Source organism: Mytilus californianus, unplaced genomic scaffold, assembly GCF_021869535.1.
Source record: "Mytilus californianus isolate M0D057914Y unplaced genomic scaffold, xbMytCali1.0.p SCAF_4, whole genome shotgun sequence".
Taxonomy (NCBI): domain Eukaryota; kingdom Metazoa; phylum Mollusca; class Bivalvia; order Mytilida; family Mytilidae; genus Mytilus; species Mytilus californianus.
Window position 1 is genome coordinate 46,304,391 of NW_026262690.1, and position 18,087 is coordinate 46,322,477.

Consider the following 18,087-nt stretch of genomic DNA (forward strand, 5'->3'; position numbering starts at 1 on the left):
TTTTTATTTGACTTTGACCTCATTTTTACGGTTCATTGCTGAATGTTAAGTTTTTGTGTTTTGGTCTCTTTTTCTTAAACTAGGAGCAATAGGTCAACTATATTTGGTGTATGGAATGATTGTAAGGTGTATGTGTCTGTCTGGCAGTAATCATCTGACCTTGACCTAATTTTCATGGTTTATGGTCAATGCTAAGATTTCCTGGTTAAGTTTGTTTCTTAGATACTATATGCAATACGTCAACTATATTTAAAGCATGTAATGATTGTAAGGTGTACATGTATGTCTGGAAGGGTTCATCTGACCTTGACCTCCTGTTCATGGTTCTTTGCTCAATATAAAGTTTTCATGGTTTGGTCTGTTTCTTGTATATTATAAGCAATAGGTCAACTATATTTGGTGTATCGAATGATTTTAAGGTGTACATGTTTTTCTGGCTTGGTTTATCTGACATTGATCTCATTTTCTTTGATCATGTTAAGTTTATGTGATACTTGTAGTAAAACTTTATATTTAGGACTATCAACATAAAATCAATGGTCAGTAAAGCAGGTGAGACATTTCAGCGTGTGCACTCTTGTTTTTATATATATACATGTTTATCAAATATCAATGCATTATATTTCATTTTTATCTTTTGCTTATTTAGAATATCCTTTTGTTCCCATTTCCTCTTCTAAAGCAAAACTGGCTATGTATTAAAGTAATAATCAGTGTCTCAGCCAAAAATATAATCTTTAATTGCTTTGAATTTCGACCTGGCAGAACAACAAATTTTCATATTAATGAACTAGATATATGTATATGCAAATAAATGAATAGGTAAATGTATTAAACAAACTATTTAACAGAATTCATGATTTTTTTTAAATTTTCAGCCACTGATCCATGAACTGAGGATCACAAACCAAGTGATTTATGTAAATCCTCCAATAGAAGAAGCTAGAGTGAACATCATGCAGGAACTGTTTGCTTGGGAAGCTGTCATCACCAGTTTACCAAGAATTAGACACTCCAGATACACGGTTAGTGTATTGTTTTAATGTATATAATGTATTGCTATAGTTGTAATTACAATGTATGTCACTTATACAAGATTGAAAATTTAGCCTTATAGTTCAATAATTGATAAACAAAATTATGAAATGGAATCATGTTTATAGTTAATAAGTATTGATTAATGAAGTTGAAAGTCAGAGGATTGGAGAAAATAAAAAAATAAGAGTATAAAAGATTTTAAAAGTATGTATTGATCCTATTTATTTCATATTAATACAGGTTGGTTTGGAAGCTGAATCAGAATCAGAAACAACCTACAAGAAAGTATTGACAAAATTACCAACAGGACAGAGAATATTAGAAGATGCCTATTCTGCCATGGAGGGGGTCATGAAGGAATTCTCTAAATATGTCAATGTAAGTATACTTTCATTGTTATAACAATTATTTCACTGGTATTCTGTTAATAAGGTTTTTTTATGACTCACCTACGATAGTAGTAGGGGCATTATGTTTTCTGGTCTGTGCGTCCATTCATTCGTCCGTCCGTCCGTCTGTCCCGCTTCAGATTAAAGTTTTTGGTTAAGGTTGTTTTTGATGAAGTTGAAGTCCAATCAACTTGAAACTTAGGGAACTATGATATGATCTTTCTAATTTTAATGCCCAATTAGAGTTTTGACCCCAATTTCACGGTCCACCAAACAGAGAAAATGATAGTGTGAGTGGGGCATCCGTGTGCTATGGACACATTCTTGTTAATAAATGTTTGACTTAGAACTGTGTGAACAAATATATTTGCAACAACATTTTCATGTGTATTATTTCTCAGCATTTTATCAGCATGTATCCAGTGATAGTCATTATTACTGTATATGAAGATTATCTCTTTACAAATCTTATGATATAAGAAAATGAAAATTTAAAGATTTAGAATTTGGACACCATTACAGTTTAGAGACCCTAGTAAGAGATTACTTTCCATTGTAGGTTTGGTTAAGATATCAGGCCTTGTGGGATTTGAACCCAGATGTACTTTACAACAGACTGGGGACCAAACTAAAGACTTGGATGTCAACACTGGAAGAAATAAAGTAAGATCAAGGGTATAGAAGTGGGCATATTTGCCATACACCCCTAACATGAAACATATTTATAAAAAAAAAAAAACACTATTTTTCTTCAGTTGATATTTAAATTGTGACAAATTCTATGAAAAATATATGAATTACTTCATAAAGATATAAACATTATAGAATATTACCTCAACTGGAATTCAAAAGGACATATTTTTAATAGTAAAACACGTCTCCTCATAAATCCTGGATCCTTAACTTTGAACATAATATAAATACACTGGCGATAAGATTTACGTAGTAACAAATGGACACCTCTTTATTGTACATAATTGATTCCAGGGCTTCAAGGAAGACCTTTGATACATCTGATACACAGAAACAACTTGGACCAATCATTGTTCAGTATGGAAAGGTAATTTTTGCTTTCATTATTTAGTATGATTTCAGATTTAAAGATGCTTTTCTTTAAGAAATAAAATGCAAAATTGAATGTTAACGTACTTAGGAATATTAAGGTTTGGATACTTGTTCAAAAAAAAAAAAAATTTAAAGGAAATTGAGTTTTAGGAACCTAATTTAATGTATTACAAAACATCATATGTTAATTGAAAATATTTATTTTAAGGTACAATCTAAAGTGAGTTTGAAGTATGATTCATGGCACAAAGAAGTTCTGACTAAATTTGGTAGTTTCCTTGGAAATGAAATGACAGAATTCCATGCAACTATTTCAAAGGTATGTTAATAAATAAAGAAATCAGTTGTTTATTAAATGAAATGCCTCATTAGGTGATAGAGGATGTGTTTGGTGATCAGTATGTGTCCATTCTTTCAATTGTTTGTCTATATATTATACTGGCAAATCCTCCTGTAGCAGATATCAGCGAAACTCTCTTAAAGTCTTCAGTACCGTCTATAAATCCTGAAAAAGTTGGAGCTTCAAATTGTTCCGCCTTTCATTCCTGCACATGCATTGTTAAAAACTGTTTTATAAATACAGCTTTTCATTTCAATGTTATTTTGAAAAACTCAAAATATTTAAAATAAATTTTACACTGGTTTCAAGAAAATTTGCAGTGGTTTAGGTTGTTTCCTGAACTGGTAGTTACTATGGACTGGTAGCTCTGTCTAGAAACCCAGAGCCAAAAGAAAGCTGTACTTTTGTGGCTATCATAACGCTTTGCAATCTGAGTTAACATGAATAAAAGAAAAGATTATTCTGCATACTTGCCCCATCTATTTTATCTTTTGATCTGAATGATCTTTCTAGTTTTCCATAAAAAAATTAAATTTGCTTTGTTTGTACATTTAAAAGGCATGAATCTGTGAGCTATGCTCAGTTTCCATAATTTCATCATGATTTTATCAAAATTCATATAATGTTGTTGAACAATTTGAAATAATATTACAATGCTCTTTCTTATGCAAACTTCATATAAATCAACAACACAAGGGGCCTCGGTTGCCCAGTGGTCTAAGTAGTTCATCTGCTATATCATTGAGTTTGAACCAAGCACATGGCAGTTGCTTTGATTGCAAGCAGATTGCTTGTTTTCCTGTCGAGGTCATGGTTCTCTTTGGTCACTCTGGCTTCCTCCACCAATAAAAGTTGGCTGCCAAGATATAGCCAATAGTGCTGGAAGTGGCGTTAAACACCAACAATCAATGAACAACAACACTCACTTTATTATACATATCCATCTCATTTCTCTTCTTAATTTCATGCAATGCATTTAGATGTTCCTATTATTTGACAACAAATGTTTGATCTGTTGGCGCTAAGTATAATATCTGTTAAAATATTAATGTATTAGTTAAATACTAGTATTTCAAAGAGAAATGTCATTATTAAGATATCTTATAAATTTGTATATAATCTCACGAAAGAACTACATGTCTGTTAATCTTTTTATAGGCAAGATCTGAGTTGGAACAACAGTCTATAGATACAGCCAATACATCAGAAGCTGTCGGTCTAATTACACAAGTACAGGCTCTCAAACGTAAAATGATCAACTGGGAGAAGAGTGTTGAGGTAGGCAAACATATTAAATAACCTCAGAAAAAGTCATGTAATTTAAGTAAAAATTGCTTTTCAAATATTCACAGAAAAAATTGTATGCATGAAAAATCACTAGGATAATGTATTATTTTTATTTACTACTATTGCAAAACAGGCGGCCTGAGAATAAATAAGAGAGCCGCTGGTAAATGGTTTGACAAGGGGAGTGGGGAAGCCCTTTTGTAATTGAAGAGGTAGGGTCTGAATAGATTTTGTAAGTGAAGGGAAAAGCAACTAAAAAAAACTACATTTTGAATTATATTCAATAAAGATAGGAACAACCATACAAAGAACAGCAATATTCCACCAACTAAAATGTATGGAGAAAGTTAGCTTACTGATTGTAGTAAACTCAGTGGTAAAAGATTTATTCTTGAAAACATGCCATCATCTTATTTTAAAATACATTTGTTTTGTCTTTGTATACAGAATTTTAATGAAAGTCAAAGGATTCTAGAAAGACAGAGATTCCAGTTCCCAGCTAACTGGTTATACAGTGACAACATAGAGGGAGAATGGGGAGCTTTCTCTGATATCATGAAACGTAAAGATTCCTCTATCCAGACACAAGTGGCTAGTCTACAGATGAAAATAGTGTCTGAGGATAAGATAGTAGAGAGTAAGACTCATGATATGTTGTCAGAATGGGAGAAAGAAAAACCAATTGAGGTAAACATATACAGTACATATTTCTTGTGTGTTATGAAATTACAATGTTATTTAATATAGATCAGCAATGTTTAAATTGATTCAAAAGTAAATAAATATCTTATGAAAACCATATAAACTTAAAACAATTGGTTATTGCAAATTTTATTTTATGCTGCTAAATTTTTTTTTTTAAATTGTAAAATACAGATCTTTTCTACTTGCTACAATATTTTTATTATTTCGTAGGGAGAACTGATGCCAGATTCTGCTATGAAAGCACTGACAATCTTTGAAGGAAAGTTTGGAAGACTGAAAGAGGAGAGAGATAATGTATCCAAAGCTAAGGAAGCTCTAGAATTGTCAGAACCAGGTAATATTTTTAGATATTTTCTTATGCCAAGGCAGACACTTTTACCATATTTAAAAGCAAGACCGTACAATGTGTTTTTCATATGTTAAATATGTTGGGTTTAAGGCAGAATTATAGTTCAATTGTCAAGATTTGAATATTAATTCACTCATCCAACTAAATTTCTGAAGAGATATAGCTTTTGGTTGTCTATTTGTTTGTTATTCCTAGATAAGATTTGCATTATGGCCAGATCCAAGACAACAAACCATGGAGGAATAATCTTTTGTCAGTTGATGCAACATGTTTGGACACTAACGGTTCACACTAATATCAGGACCCCTTGACTTCGATTTGATTTTTAGCTCACCTGGCCCAAGTGAGCTTTTCTCATCACTTGGCGTCCGTCGTCGTTAACTTTTACAAAAATCTTCTCCTCTGAAACTACTGGGCCAAATTTGACCAAACTTGGCCAAAATCATTATTGGGGTATCTAGTTTAAAAAATGTGTCCGGTGACCCGGCCAACCAACCAAGATGGCCGCCATGGCTAAAAATAGAACATAGGGGTAAAATGTAGATTTTGGCTTATATCTCTGAAACCAAAGCATTTAGAGCAAATCTGACGGGGGTAAAATTGTTTATCAGGTCAAGATCTATCTGCCCTGAAATTTTCAGATGAATCGGACAACCCGTTGTTGGGTTGCTGCCCCTGAATTGGTAATTTTATGGAAATTTTGCGGTTTTTGGTTATTTTCTTCAATATTATTATAGATAGAGATAAACTGTAAACAGCAATAATGTTCAGCAAAGTAAGATCTACAAATAAGTCAACTTGACCAAAATGGTCAGTTGACCCCTTAAGGAGTTATTGCCCTTTATAGTCAATTTTTTTCCATTTTTCGTAAATTTTTGTAATCTTTCACAAAAATCTTCTCCTCTGAAACTACTAAGACAAATTTAACCACGCCCGTGAACCAAGATGGCCGACATGGCTAAAAAATAGTACATAGGGTAAAATGCAGTTTTTGGCTCATATCTCTGAAACCAAAGCATTTAGAGCAAATCTGACGAGGATAGAATTGTTCATTAGGTCAAGATCTATCTGCCCTCAAATTTTCAGACCAATCAGGCAACACTTTGTTGGGTTGCTGCCCCTGAATTGGTAATTTTAAGAAAATTTTGCAGCTTTTGGTTATTATCTTGAATATTATTATAGATAGAGATAAACTGTAAACAGCAATAATGTACAGCAAAGTAAGATCTACAAATAAGTCAACATGACCAAAATTGTCAATTGACCCCTTAAGGAGTTATTGCCCTTTATAGTCAATTTTTTACAATTTTCATAAATTTTGTTAATTTTTGTAAATTTTTACAAAATATTTTCCACTGTAACTACTGGGCCAAGTTCATTATAGATAGAGATAATTGTAAGCAGCAAGAATGTTCAGTAAAGTAAAATCTACAAATACATCACCATCACCAAAACACAATTTTGTCATGAATCCATCTGTGTCCTTTGTTTAATATGCACATAGACCAAGGTGAGCGACACAGGCTCTTTAGAGCCTCTAGTTTAAAAAAAGTATTGTGTTAAAACTTCCAGATGTAAGCAACCATAAGACATAAGAGAATTATCTTTTGTCAGTTGATGCATTATGTTTATTTATATAGGTCTACACTAAAATTAGATGACCTTGACCCTCGTTTTAGCCATGACTGATAATAAAATATATTTTTAACAATATCAGGCCAATTGAGTCCAAGTGAAGAAAAGATGCAGGTAGCTCTAGAGGAACTACAGGATCTAAAGGGAGTCTGGATGGAACTGTCCAAAATATGGGAACAGATTGATGAACTCAAAGACAAACCTTGGTTGTCTGTTCAACCTAGAAAGGTATCAAATAAATCATAGTTATAAAATTTTCTGCTTCTTTTTGGTGAAATGTGAACAATTGGTGACAGTAGATATTTACCTATGTAAGCTTAAAATACTTACATTGATCTTTTACTTGGACAGAAAGAGGATATTTTTGGAATTTTACATATCTAAATTGAACACTTATGTAAGGATGATAAAATTCTTTGGTGTCAAAAGGATTTAGGGGAAACAGATTTCACTATATTAAGAATTTTTATGAACTTAATTTTAGAAAACTTTGTAAAGTGAAAGTAAGAATGTTTTGATGTTTGGCCAAGGAACTAAAAAAACTACAAAAAACAGTACAATATAATAGTTTTGATTGAATATTAACATAACATAAGAATTCCTTGATTTGATTTATAGATTCGTCAGTCTCTTGATGGCCTTGTTAACCAGTTGAAGGAATTACCAGCCAGATTAAGAACTTATGACTCTTATGATTATGTCAAGAGGAAAGTACAGGGATATGCTAAGGTATGTCATAAAAGTAATTATAGTTAAATAAAGTTGAAGTTGTTTTTTGTTAGATATGAGACCAAAAATAGTTCATTTGTTTAAAACAAAAAAATGATTTTGTCAGCTTCAATAGAAGTCAACATTCCAGTTTATTGAATCTTTGCTAATTAACAATTTAGTAGAGAGAGCTATTGAAGTAATTTTTATTTCAAATATTTAAAGAATGGTCAGAAGTGACATATCCCTTTAAGTAAATATAAACAGATAACAGTACACACAGAAATAACACAGTATTAGTGTGCATGTATGACTTATATTTAAAATATGTATGTCTTAATTTTGAATAACAAACTGTTTTGTACATTAAAAAGATATTTTTATGAGCATGACAGCATTTAGAATTTATCTTGAATTTGAAATGAAGGTTAACATGATGGTTGTGGAGTTGAAATCTGAGGCTCTGAAGGAGAGACATTGGAAGCAGTTGACAAGAAAACTAGGTGTTAGATGGGTATTATCTGATCTTACCCTGGGGCATGTATGGGATGCTGACCTCCTTAAAAATGAGATGGTTGTCAAAGATGTCATTCTGATAGCCCAGGGAGAAATGGCTTTGGAGGAATTCTTAAAACAGGTATGTTTTAGAAAACTAATGTCTCAAGTAGTAATCTTTCTGGGTTATTTTAAATTTGTTTGTCTTGAATATTGAATATTTTTGTATTTCCTGATACATATTAATGAAATTTGTATGAAAGGTGTACATTATAAGTTTCTCATTAAGTTAAAGAATTTTTTTATCCTCAATAAGGTTGACAGATTAACTGGTAGATAATTAACATCAGTCTATAAATAAATCTTTTTCACAGTCGTCTATTGGTGTCATTATGATATATTTGTATACAGAATAAAATGTATATTTCTGTACTGTCTTTGATAGGTTGCTGAAGTGTGGAGAAGTTATGAGTTAGAACTGATTAACTACCAGAACAAATGTAAACTGATCCGTGGATGGGATGATCTGTTCACCAAGGTCAAAGAACACATAAACAGTGTGACAGCTATGAAACTATCTCCATATTACAAGGTAGGAAAATATCTCCATATTACAAGGTATGAAACTATCTCCATATTACAAGGTAGGAAAATATCTCCATATTACAAGGTATGAAACTATCTCCATATTACAAGGTAGGAAAATATCTCCATATTACAAAGTATGAAACTATCTCCATATTACAAGGTAGGAAAATATCTCCATATTACAAGGTAGGAAAATATCTCCATATTACAAAGTAGGAAAATATCTCCATATTACAAGGTATGAAACTATCTCCATATTACAAAGTAGGAAAATATCTCCATATTACAAGGTATGAAACTATCTCCATATTACAAGGTAGGAAAATATCTCCATATTACAAGGTATGAAACTATCTCCATATTACAAGGTAGGAAAATATCTCCATATTACAAAGTAGGAAAATATCTCCATATTACAAGGTATGAAACTATCTCCATATTACAAAGAAGGAAAATATCTCCATATTACAAAGTAGGAAACCTTCTCCGTGTTACAAGGAGGTAGGAGATCTCCTTGTTACAAGGAATTAAGAGATCTTCTCCATGTTGCAAGGAGGTTGGAAATTATCTTTATATTACAAGGTATGAAGCTATCTCTATATTTAAAAGTATGAAACTATCTCCATTTTACAAAGTAGATAACTCTCTTTATATTGCAAGGTAGGAATATTATTAGTTACATAGTGTGCTAGTGACCTAATACGGTATATATGGGGTCAGTAAATTCCATATGGGGTGAGAGCGAAGCTCGAATCCCCATATGGAATTTACTGACCCCATATATACCGTATTACGTCACTAGCACACTATGTAACAAATTTATCTTACCGACTATCTTAACGTGTGATATTTAGACTAGTAACCTATCAAAATGAGCAAGTCTGAATTCAATACCGTTAGCATTACGAAACTACTTCCATTGATCATACAAAAACTCTAAAAAAAGCTTTAAATGTGTTTTATGAATTTATTTCAATCTTAATCATCAATTTCTTCTTTTGTTGAAACCTTTAAGATTTTTTCTCAGTACCGTTTTGTTTTTATAAAGGGAGGTAACACCACTACTTTAAGCCCCGCCTCCCTCCTAACCTAATATGGAATATACACGGTCTCCACACAGACGCTTTTAACCAATCATATTCCTAGAAATGTATAGGAGGTAAGATAAATTTTTATGTGTTAATTTTAAGATAAATTCTGTCATAAAATTAGAATAATATTTATTTATAAATGCATGAAAATTCCAAAAATATCTCCATATTACAAGGTATGAAACTATCTCCATATTACAAGGTAGGAAAATATCTCCATATTACAAGGTATGAAACTATCTCCATATTACAAGGTAGGAAAATATCTCCATATTACAAAGTAGGAAAATATCTCCATATTACAAGGTATGAAACTATCTCCATATTACAAGGTAGGAAAATATCTCCATATTACAAGGTATGAAACTATCTCCATATTACAAGGTAGGAAAATATCTCCATATTACAAAGAAGGAAAATATCTCCATATTACAAAGTAGGAAACCTTCTCCGTGTTACAAGGAGGTAGGAAATCTCCTTGTTACAAGGAATTAAGAGATCTTCTCCATGTTGCAAGGAGGTTGGAAATTATCTTTATATTACAAGGTATGAAGCTATCTCTATATTTAAAAGCATGAAACTATCTCCATTTTACAAAGTAGATAACTCTCTTTATATTGCAAGGTAGGAATATTATTAGTTACATAGTGTGCTAGTGACCTAATACGGTATATATGGGGTCAGTAAATTCCATATGGGGTGAGAGCGAAGCTCGAATCCCCATATGGAATTTACTGACCCCATATATACCGTATTACGTCACTAGCACACTATGTAACAAATTTATCTTACCAACTATCTTAACGTGTGATATTTAGACTAGTAACCTATCAAAATGAGCAAGTCTGAATTCAATACCGTTAGCATTACGAAACTACTTCCATTGATCATACAAAAACTCTAAAAAAGCTTTAAATGTGTTTTATGAATTTATTTCAATCTTAATCATCAATTTCTTCTTTTGTTGAAACCTTTAAGATTTTTTCTCAGTACCGTTTTGTTTTTATAAAGGGAGGTAACACCACTACTTTAAGCCCTGTCTCCCTCCTAACCTAATATGGAATATACACGGTCTCCACACGGACGCTTTTAACCAATCATATTCCTAGAAATGTATAGGAGGTAAGATAAATTTTTATGTGTTAATTTTAAGATAAATTCTGTCATAAAATTAGAATAATATTTATTTATAAATGCATGAAAATTCCATTGTTAATACCTGAATCCAATATTGAATTTAGATTTAAATTATTTCAGCAATTTGAGGATGATGCCGTGGCTTGGGAAGACAAATTGAACCGTATCAATGCCTTGTTTGATGTGTGGATAGATGTACAGAGAAGATGGGTGTACCTAGAAGGCATATTTACAGGCAGTGCTGATATCAAACATTTACTACCAGTGGAAACTTCAAGATTTCAGGGGTAAATTATTTCTGAAATGATTCCTTGTGCTATGATTGAGCAACATATCTTTGATAAAGCAAATTATTTTGAAACTGGACACTTGGCTTGGATAACTGAGCTAAAGTGAAAGATTGAAGTCATAAAAAAAGACATTTTTTAACCTGGAAAATAAGATAAATGATTTATAGTCATCAGATGAAAATGAATATATCATGAAATCAGCTATTTTACTACTTATTAAAATTGTACAAATAAAAGTATATTTATATGATACACTGTATTATATTTGCATACTTTCTGTTCTTATTGTAAGCAATATATTAAGTACAATGTCAAAAAATACAGAAATAACATGTGTTTGTGGTATTAAACAAAAGAAAAGATCTGGAACATTTTGATGTTTTTCCATTTCTTCAGCTTGATCAATTAAATTTCCAGTAAAGTACTTATATTGTATAAATATATTTTTCTTTAGTTTTTGTCCAGGAAAACATCGATATTTTTTCATTCACTGGAATAGACTTTCATTGTGATTTTTCTTCAATTACAGTGTGAGTACAGAGTTTTTAGCATTAATGAAGAAGGTGACCAAGTCCCCATTAGTTATGGATGTTGTTAACATCAACAATGTACAGAAACAACTGGAGAGATTAGCTGATCTACTGGGCAAGATACAGAAAGCTTTAGGAGAGTATCTAGAGAGAGAAAGATCATCATTCCCAAGGTTTGTTTTATTATAAACATAATAAATTGTTTCAAATTAATGTATTGTCAAAACACTTAAAGTTATAATAGATATTTACTGAAATATTATTTCATGAAACCCTTTTTAGGGCAGTCTTAGCAACTTCATTTAGACTTTTGTGGTATGTGGAATTCATTATTGTATGTGTCGTTTTGTTTCCTTCTTTAGCAACACAATCTTTGGTAAATCTGAATATTGTACAAAATAATTAATTATAATTATCTGGTTATTTTCAGATTTTACTTTGTTGGTGATGAAGATTTGTTAGAGATTATTGGTAACAGTAAGAATGTAGGCAGACTACAGAAACATTTCAAGAAGATGTTTGCTGGAGTATCTACCATAGCTCTTAATGATGATGAATCACAGGTCACTGGTCTTGTGTCCAAGGAGGGAGAAGAGGTTGGTGTCCTCTTATAAATAGTAGTAAAAATAAATGGCTAAATGGATTAATCTTGTAAAATGGTTGACTTATTTCTCTTATATCAGTAAGGGTGTGTCCAGAATAAGTTTTAAATCCTTGTCTTTTTACATATTGTAATTTGGTTAAAAGATATGTTTGGTAAAACTTAACAAAAAATACATGTAAAATGGCCTTTGTAGGTAAAAAAAACAACAATTTCAGCATGTTTATGATGCCATAATGACATCACAGCTGAAGTGTCCGATTAATAATATTCATCCTATTCATTTATCAGTAGAACTATCATAATTTTGAAAGGACTGAGGAATGATACTATTTTTAGCTCACCTGGCCAAAAGGCCAAGTGAGCTTTTCTCATCACTGCATCCCTCATCGTCTTAATTTTTACAAAAATCTTCTCCTCTGAAACCGCTTAGCTAAATTTGGTTCATCATTGGGGTATCTAGTTTTAAAAATGTGTCTGATGACCCCGCCTGCCAACCAAGATGGCCCACATGGCTAAAAAAAAATAGGGGTGAAATGCAAATGCCTAATATTTTGAAAACTGCTATAAATAGAGAAATTCTGACAGGGGCAAAAATGTTCTAAAGGATGAGCTCTACCAATTTTCTCTTTACATCAAATCTGTCAGACGACTTATAGGAGTTATTGCCCTTAAATGACGAATTTTACCATTTAAAAATTGTTTTCCCTATTATCATGTAAAAGTATAATAGATAGACAGAAACTTTAAAAAGCATAAAGGATTAGCAAGACAAGATCTACAAATAAGTCAACATGACCAAAATCGTCAAACAAATCCTTATTAGAGTTATTGCCCTTTAAAGACGATTTTTACCATTTTTTTGCGTTTTTGCCTAATATCTTAAAAACTATAATAGATAGATAGAAACAATGCTTAGTAAAAATGATCCTAAGTCGACTCCTTATTTAAGTTATTGCCCTTTAATAATGATTTTTACCATTATTGCATATTATCTTGAAAACTGTAATAGATGGAAACTTTAAATAGCACAAATAATCAGCAAGACAAGATCTACAAATAATCCATAATGACTGAAAGCTTCAGTCGACTTGTTTTGTAGTTATTGCCCTTTAATGATAATTTTTTATATTTTTTTGCATTTTTTGCCTTTTATCTTGCAACCTATAAAGGTAAATAGAAACTTTAAAAAGGAAAAAATATCAGCACATAAGATCTACAAATATGTCAACATTACTGAAATTGTTAGTTAACTCTTAAGAGAGTTCTTTCCTTTTAATGCTGATGTTTATAAAAAAAAGTGGCCATTGTTGAAGATGCAGTCTCTTTAGAGCCTCTAGTTTATTTTATTTCAGGAGCTAAATAATGACTCTTATCATACTTCCATTATTTTTCAGGTCAATTTTGTTACAACTGTTTCAATAGCACAACATCCAAAGATCAATGAATGGCTGACCTTAGTAGAGAAAGAAATGAGAGTAACATTAGCTAAATTATTAGCCAGGGCTGTACAAGAGGTACATGCCTTTAAGTCTGGCAAGATTGACCCTGAGCAGTACATGCAATGGATTGATGGATATCAGGTAGGAATAATGTATAGATATTGTGAGTGACACATAAAATAATGACCTTGTCTCTCACACTGATTTAAAAAAAAATGTTGTTTAAACTTGGGATCATGTTTGAACAAAGACAACAACACTGTTCATATCTGTTCTGTATTGTCAAACAAAAAGAAAACACTGGTAAATTTGAAAAAAAATAAGTATCATTTTCACACATGCACAACATATTAGTTTATCATTTTATATATTTATTTTCTCTTTAACACTTGTAAATATAATAAGCTCATTAAGCGGACTTGATTGTAAGACAGTTGCAAGGAAACTATATATTGACTGTCACATTTACATGTAAGGAAATTTAAAGGAATGCATTAAACTATATACTTATGACTCCTGAATATAAATAGTAAATGGTATTATACCAGACAGAGTATTAATGCTCTTTACAGCATTGTCCTTTGTTCTTGGGTGGATAGTTATCTTATTGGCAACTAGACCACAACTCTCTTCTTTTATATTCATACAGAAAGAATAATAATGTTTAATATTTTATTGTGAAAAGAGTATCAGTTGCTTTTATTTTCATTGTAAATGTTGAGAATTTTATTTTTTAATTGAAGAAAAGTAAGTACAACAAAGGACATGAATCAAATCAAAAGTTAAGTTCTGTAACTATAACTGCTTACCTTCCAGGCCCAGTTAGTAGTATTAGCATCTCAGATTTGCTGGTCAGAGAATGTAGAAACAACACTACAGGGCATCTCTACATCAAACAAGCCCGATGATCTAGGACCACTTCAGGGTGTGCTGACAACAGTAGACTCCACATTGAATGTCCTGGCTGATTCTGTATTACATGAACAACCACCTGTTAGGAGAAAGAAACTTGAACATCTGGTATGAACTGATATGTCAATATAAACAATTATAAAATTGAAAATAAGAATTGTTTAAAGCAGTTAAAAGATGTAAGTGAGATGTATAGTCAGTCATTGGCAGAGCAGAGAAAAAATATATAAACTTATGATTTGAATATATCACGCCATCAACATGACTGCTCAAAATGTTAATGGACTCCTATATTAATTTAGGACAAATAAGTCATTTGTATATTTTATAAGGTAATTCAAATAGCCTTGCCTAGCTAGTTTAATGTTTAAATTTCATTCCATCAAAGGATTACTAATTATTGTAAAGCATATGATAACTGATAAAAAATATCATATTTACAAATAAAATTTGTTGGTGTTTTCAGATTACAGAGTTGGTCCATCAAAGAGATGTGACAAGGATGTTAGTTTCACACAATGTCAATACTCCTAAGAACTTTGATTGGTTATGTCAAATGAGATTTTATTTTGATCCTAAGAACACTGATGTTTTACAACAACTCTCTATACATATGGCAAATACCAAGTTTAATTATGGATTTGAATATCTTGGAGTACAGGAGAAACTTGTACAAACACCATTAACTGACAGATGTTATCTGACTATGACACAGGCATTAGAGGCTAGACTTGGAGGATCACCATTTGGTAAATATCAAGATTTATGTCTATTTTAGCACATTTATAAACATCATGAACAAGTAGTTTTTGCTTTTCAGTATGTAGTAGAATATAAAAATAAGGAGATGTGGTATGATTGCCAATGATACAACTATCCACCCAAGTTAAAATGAAGTGGATGTGAGCAGTTAAAGGCAACCATACGGCTTTCAACAATGAGAAAATCCCTAACCATATAGTTGACTGAATGTTTGGTTGAAAAAAAAGAGAGGGGGATCATTCTCCCTGGTTTGACAATATGGTTGTAAGAACAGATACTGTAAATTCAGAAATTTCTGAGTGCATTTATTAATGCAATTGTTAATAAATGGACAACAAATCAAATTTTATTATTATGATTTCATGAAATGCTGCAAACAAATAATGCTTTTTAAATTTGATATGTGAATTTATATTTTTGCCAAATCTATCCTGTTGCAATTTTTGCAATAAGAGCAAGGCAAACATTTGTGAATTTACAGTTACTTTAGCAAGAGAAGTCATTAAATTAGTATGACAGGACAATGAGATGCATTCATTTAAGTTGATAGACAATTTATAGTCATGTTGTTGTAACTATTAAAATTGAAATTGTTTCTTTAGAATCATACTCGAATTCATTTCATACCTATGATTGCTTTGTACATATTAATAATGAATGAACATCCCTTAAATCCTTATTATTTGTAAAAGCTGACACAAAATGATTAGTTTTTGAGGATATTTAAAATGACAGACTGTCAAGTTATTATCATGATTATGCATAGTTTGTTTTAAAAAAACAGCCAGATTTGATTTCATTTGTATATCTATGTATAGTTATTTAGAAAATATAGTCAAATCAAGCTTATATTAATTTTTTTTTTCAGTGATGTGATTAATTTTTATATATCATATTTCACAGGTCCTGCTGGAACTGGGAAAACTGAGTCTGTCAAAGCTTTGGGTAACCAGCTTGGTAGATTTGTATTGGTCTTTAACTGTGATGAAACATTTGATTTCCAGGTTAGTAAAGAACTTCATTTTAACCTTATATTAATTTCTTCTTATTTTAAAGTTTTTGGGGAATAATTTAAAGATGAGAAAGAAGTTCTTTTCATTTATCCACCAATGTTATCTTTCAGTATTTTATGGTCTGAATGCAAATATATAATTATAACAGAGAATATTAATGGTTATTCTATTGATATTACAATGCTTAAAACTATTTACTATTCAGGAGAATATAGCTGTTAGCTGTACTCGAATAAAAATAAAATGGGGGCATTTTATTTTTATTTGAAAAGTTGATAAAAAATCCAACCTCCTATATCAAAGTCAAGCATAAGATAAAATGTTTATATAAAGTGCAGACAAAGAATTCATCAACTCTAATTACACATTGTAGGCTATGGGTCGTATTTTTGTTGGATTGTGTCAAGTTGGAGCATGGGGATGCTTTGATGAGTTTAACAGATTGGAAGAGAGAATGTTGTCAGCTGTATCACAGGAAATTCAAACCATCCAAGAAGGCCTCAAGGAACTTGTAGGAGTTACAGACAAAAAGAAAGGTAAGATATTTTTTGAATGCATGAAGTAAAAACATATGGAGTTTTTTGTTGGATGTATAACATCTAGTTGCCAGTATAGAATCTGGGTGTTTTAAAAAGGTATTCAGACATATTTGATGTTTGCACAATCAGAAGAATCTGAAATGTTTTATAAACTTTAAAATTGATCAAGTATATATATATTTTAATTATATATTGTTAATTTCAGTAAATATATTTTTATCAGTGAATAGTACTTCTTTAAGAAAAAGAAATGTCTTTAAAATAGATATATATTTATATTGGATAATGGCAGACTTGTACTTTCTCACTATTGCAGGATATATATTTATATTGGATAATGGCAGACTTGTACTTTCTCACTATTGCAGGAGTAGTTGTAGAAATTATTGGTAAAACTGTGAAGTTGAATCCTGACATGGCTATTTTCATCACCATGAACCCAGGATATGCTGGTAGATCTAATCTCCCTGATAACTTGAAGAAATTATTCAGAAGTCTGGCTATGACCAAACCTAATAGACTTTTGATTGCTGAGGTCATGCTGTATTCACAAGGATTTAGAACAGCTGAAAAACTAGCTAGCAAGATTGTACCATTCTTCCAGTAAGTATTTGTGCCAATCGAACTCAGATCACTGTTTTATATATTTGATACATAATGGATCACAAAGGAAAGGTCCATAACTTCTAATCTAATGAATCAAAAAAAGAAAATGAATTTATAAAAAATGAATTTTTTGCCTGTTTTTCAGCATGTCTCTTTTTGATTTATGTTGTAAGGATGTTTGCTCCTGACATTCAGAATAACAATATTTTCATAAACTATGAAAGATAAATTATAAGACATCAAAGTTCTGGAAAATAAAAATAAAAAAGTTTTGTGCATTTGTTTTTGAGACACAAGCATTTGAAGAATTACAATTTTTGATGGCAAATGATGTATTTAGATTTTTCATATGAATTGTAAGGTGAACAATATAAAATTATGTGTGACATTACAAGATTTTAAAATATGTAATTGATTGATTTATTGGTGCAAAAAGACTATATCACAGCTAGGTTTTCTTAGAATATTCAGAAAAAAAGAGGTTGCTGGGTAAAAAAATATAAAAATTTGTGAGATAAAGCGAGAGGAGTTATGAAATAAAATGAAAACTTGAGAATATAACATC

General features: G+C 31.1%; 1 protein-coding gene across 11 annotated transcripts in view; it reads left to right on the forward strand.

The window, feature by feature from the left end:
• LOC127738106 (cytoplasmic dynein 1 heavy chain 1-like) overlaps window positions 1-18,087 on the forward strand; it is an 87,894-nt gene that overhangs the window by 16,023 nt on the left and 53,784 nt on the right. For all 11 annotated transcript variants that reach the window (XM_052249215.1, XM_052249217.1, XM_052249220.1 and 8 more), the window contains exons 19-39: window positions 879-1,025; window positions 1,279-1,416; window positions 1,987-2,090; window positions 2,415-2,487; window positions 2,701-2,811; window positions 3,991-4,110; window positions 4,567-4,806; window positions 5,035-5,158; window positions 6,891-7,036; window positions 7,427-7,537; window positions 7,944-8,153; window positions 8,457-8,603; window positions 10,948-11,114; window positions 11,647-11,820; window positions 12,078-12,243; window positions 13,646-13,831; window positions 14,507-14,710; window positions 15,069-15,351; window positions 16,268-16,368; window positions 16,751-16,913; window positions 17,285-17,519. In XM_052249215.1, coding sequence (XP_052105175.1) covers window positions 879-1,025; window positions 1,279-1,416; window positions 1,987-2,090; window positions 2,415-2,487; window positions 2,701-2,811; window positions 3,991-4,110; window positions 4,567-4,806; window positions 5,035-5,158; window positions 6,891-7,036; window positions 7,427-7,537; window positions 7,944-8,153; window positions 8,457-8,603; window positions 10,948-11,114; window positions 11,647-11,820; window positions 12,078-12,243; window positions 13,646-13,831; window positions 14,507-14,710; window positions 15,069-15,351; window positions 16,268-16,368; window positions 16,751-16,913; window positions 17,285-17,519 — 3,350 coding nt within the window. The remainder of the gene's footprint in view (window positions 1-878; window positions 1,026-1,278; window positions 1,417-1,986; window positions 2,091-2,414; window positions 2,488-2,700; window positions 2,812-3,990; window positions 4,111-4,566; window positions 4,807-5,034; window positions 5,159-6,890; window positions 7,037-7,426; window positions 7,538-7,943; window positions 8,154-8,456; window positions 8,604-10,947; window positions 11,115-11,646; window positions 11,821-12,077; window positions 12,244-13,645; window positions 13,832-14,506; window positions 14,711-15,068; window positions 15,352-16,267; window positions 16,369-16,750; window positions 16,914-17,284; window positions 17,520-18,087) is intronic.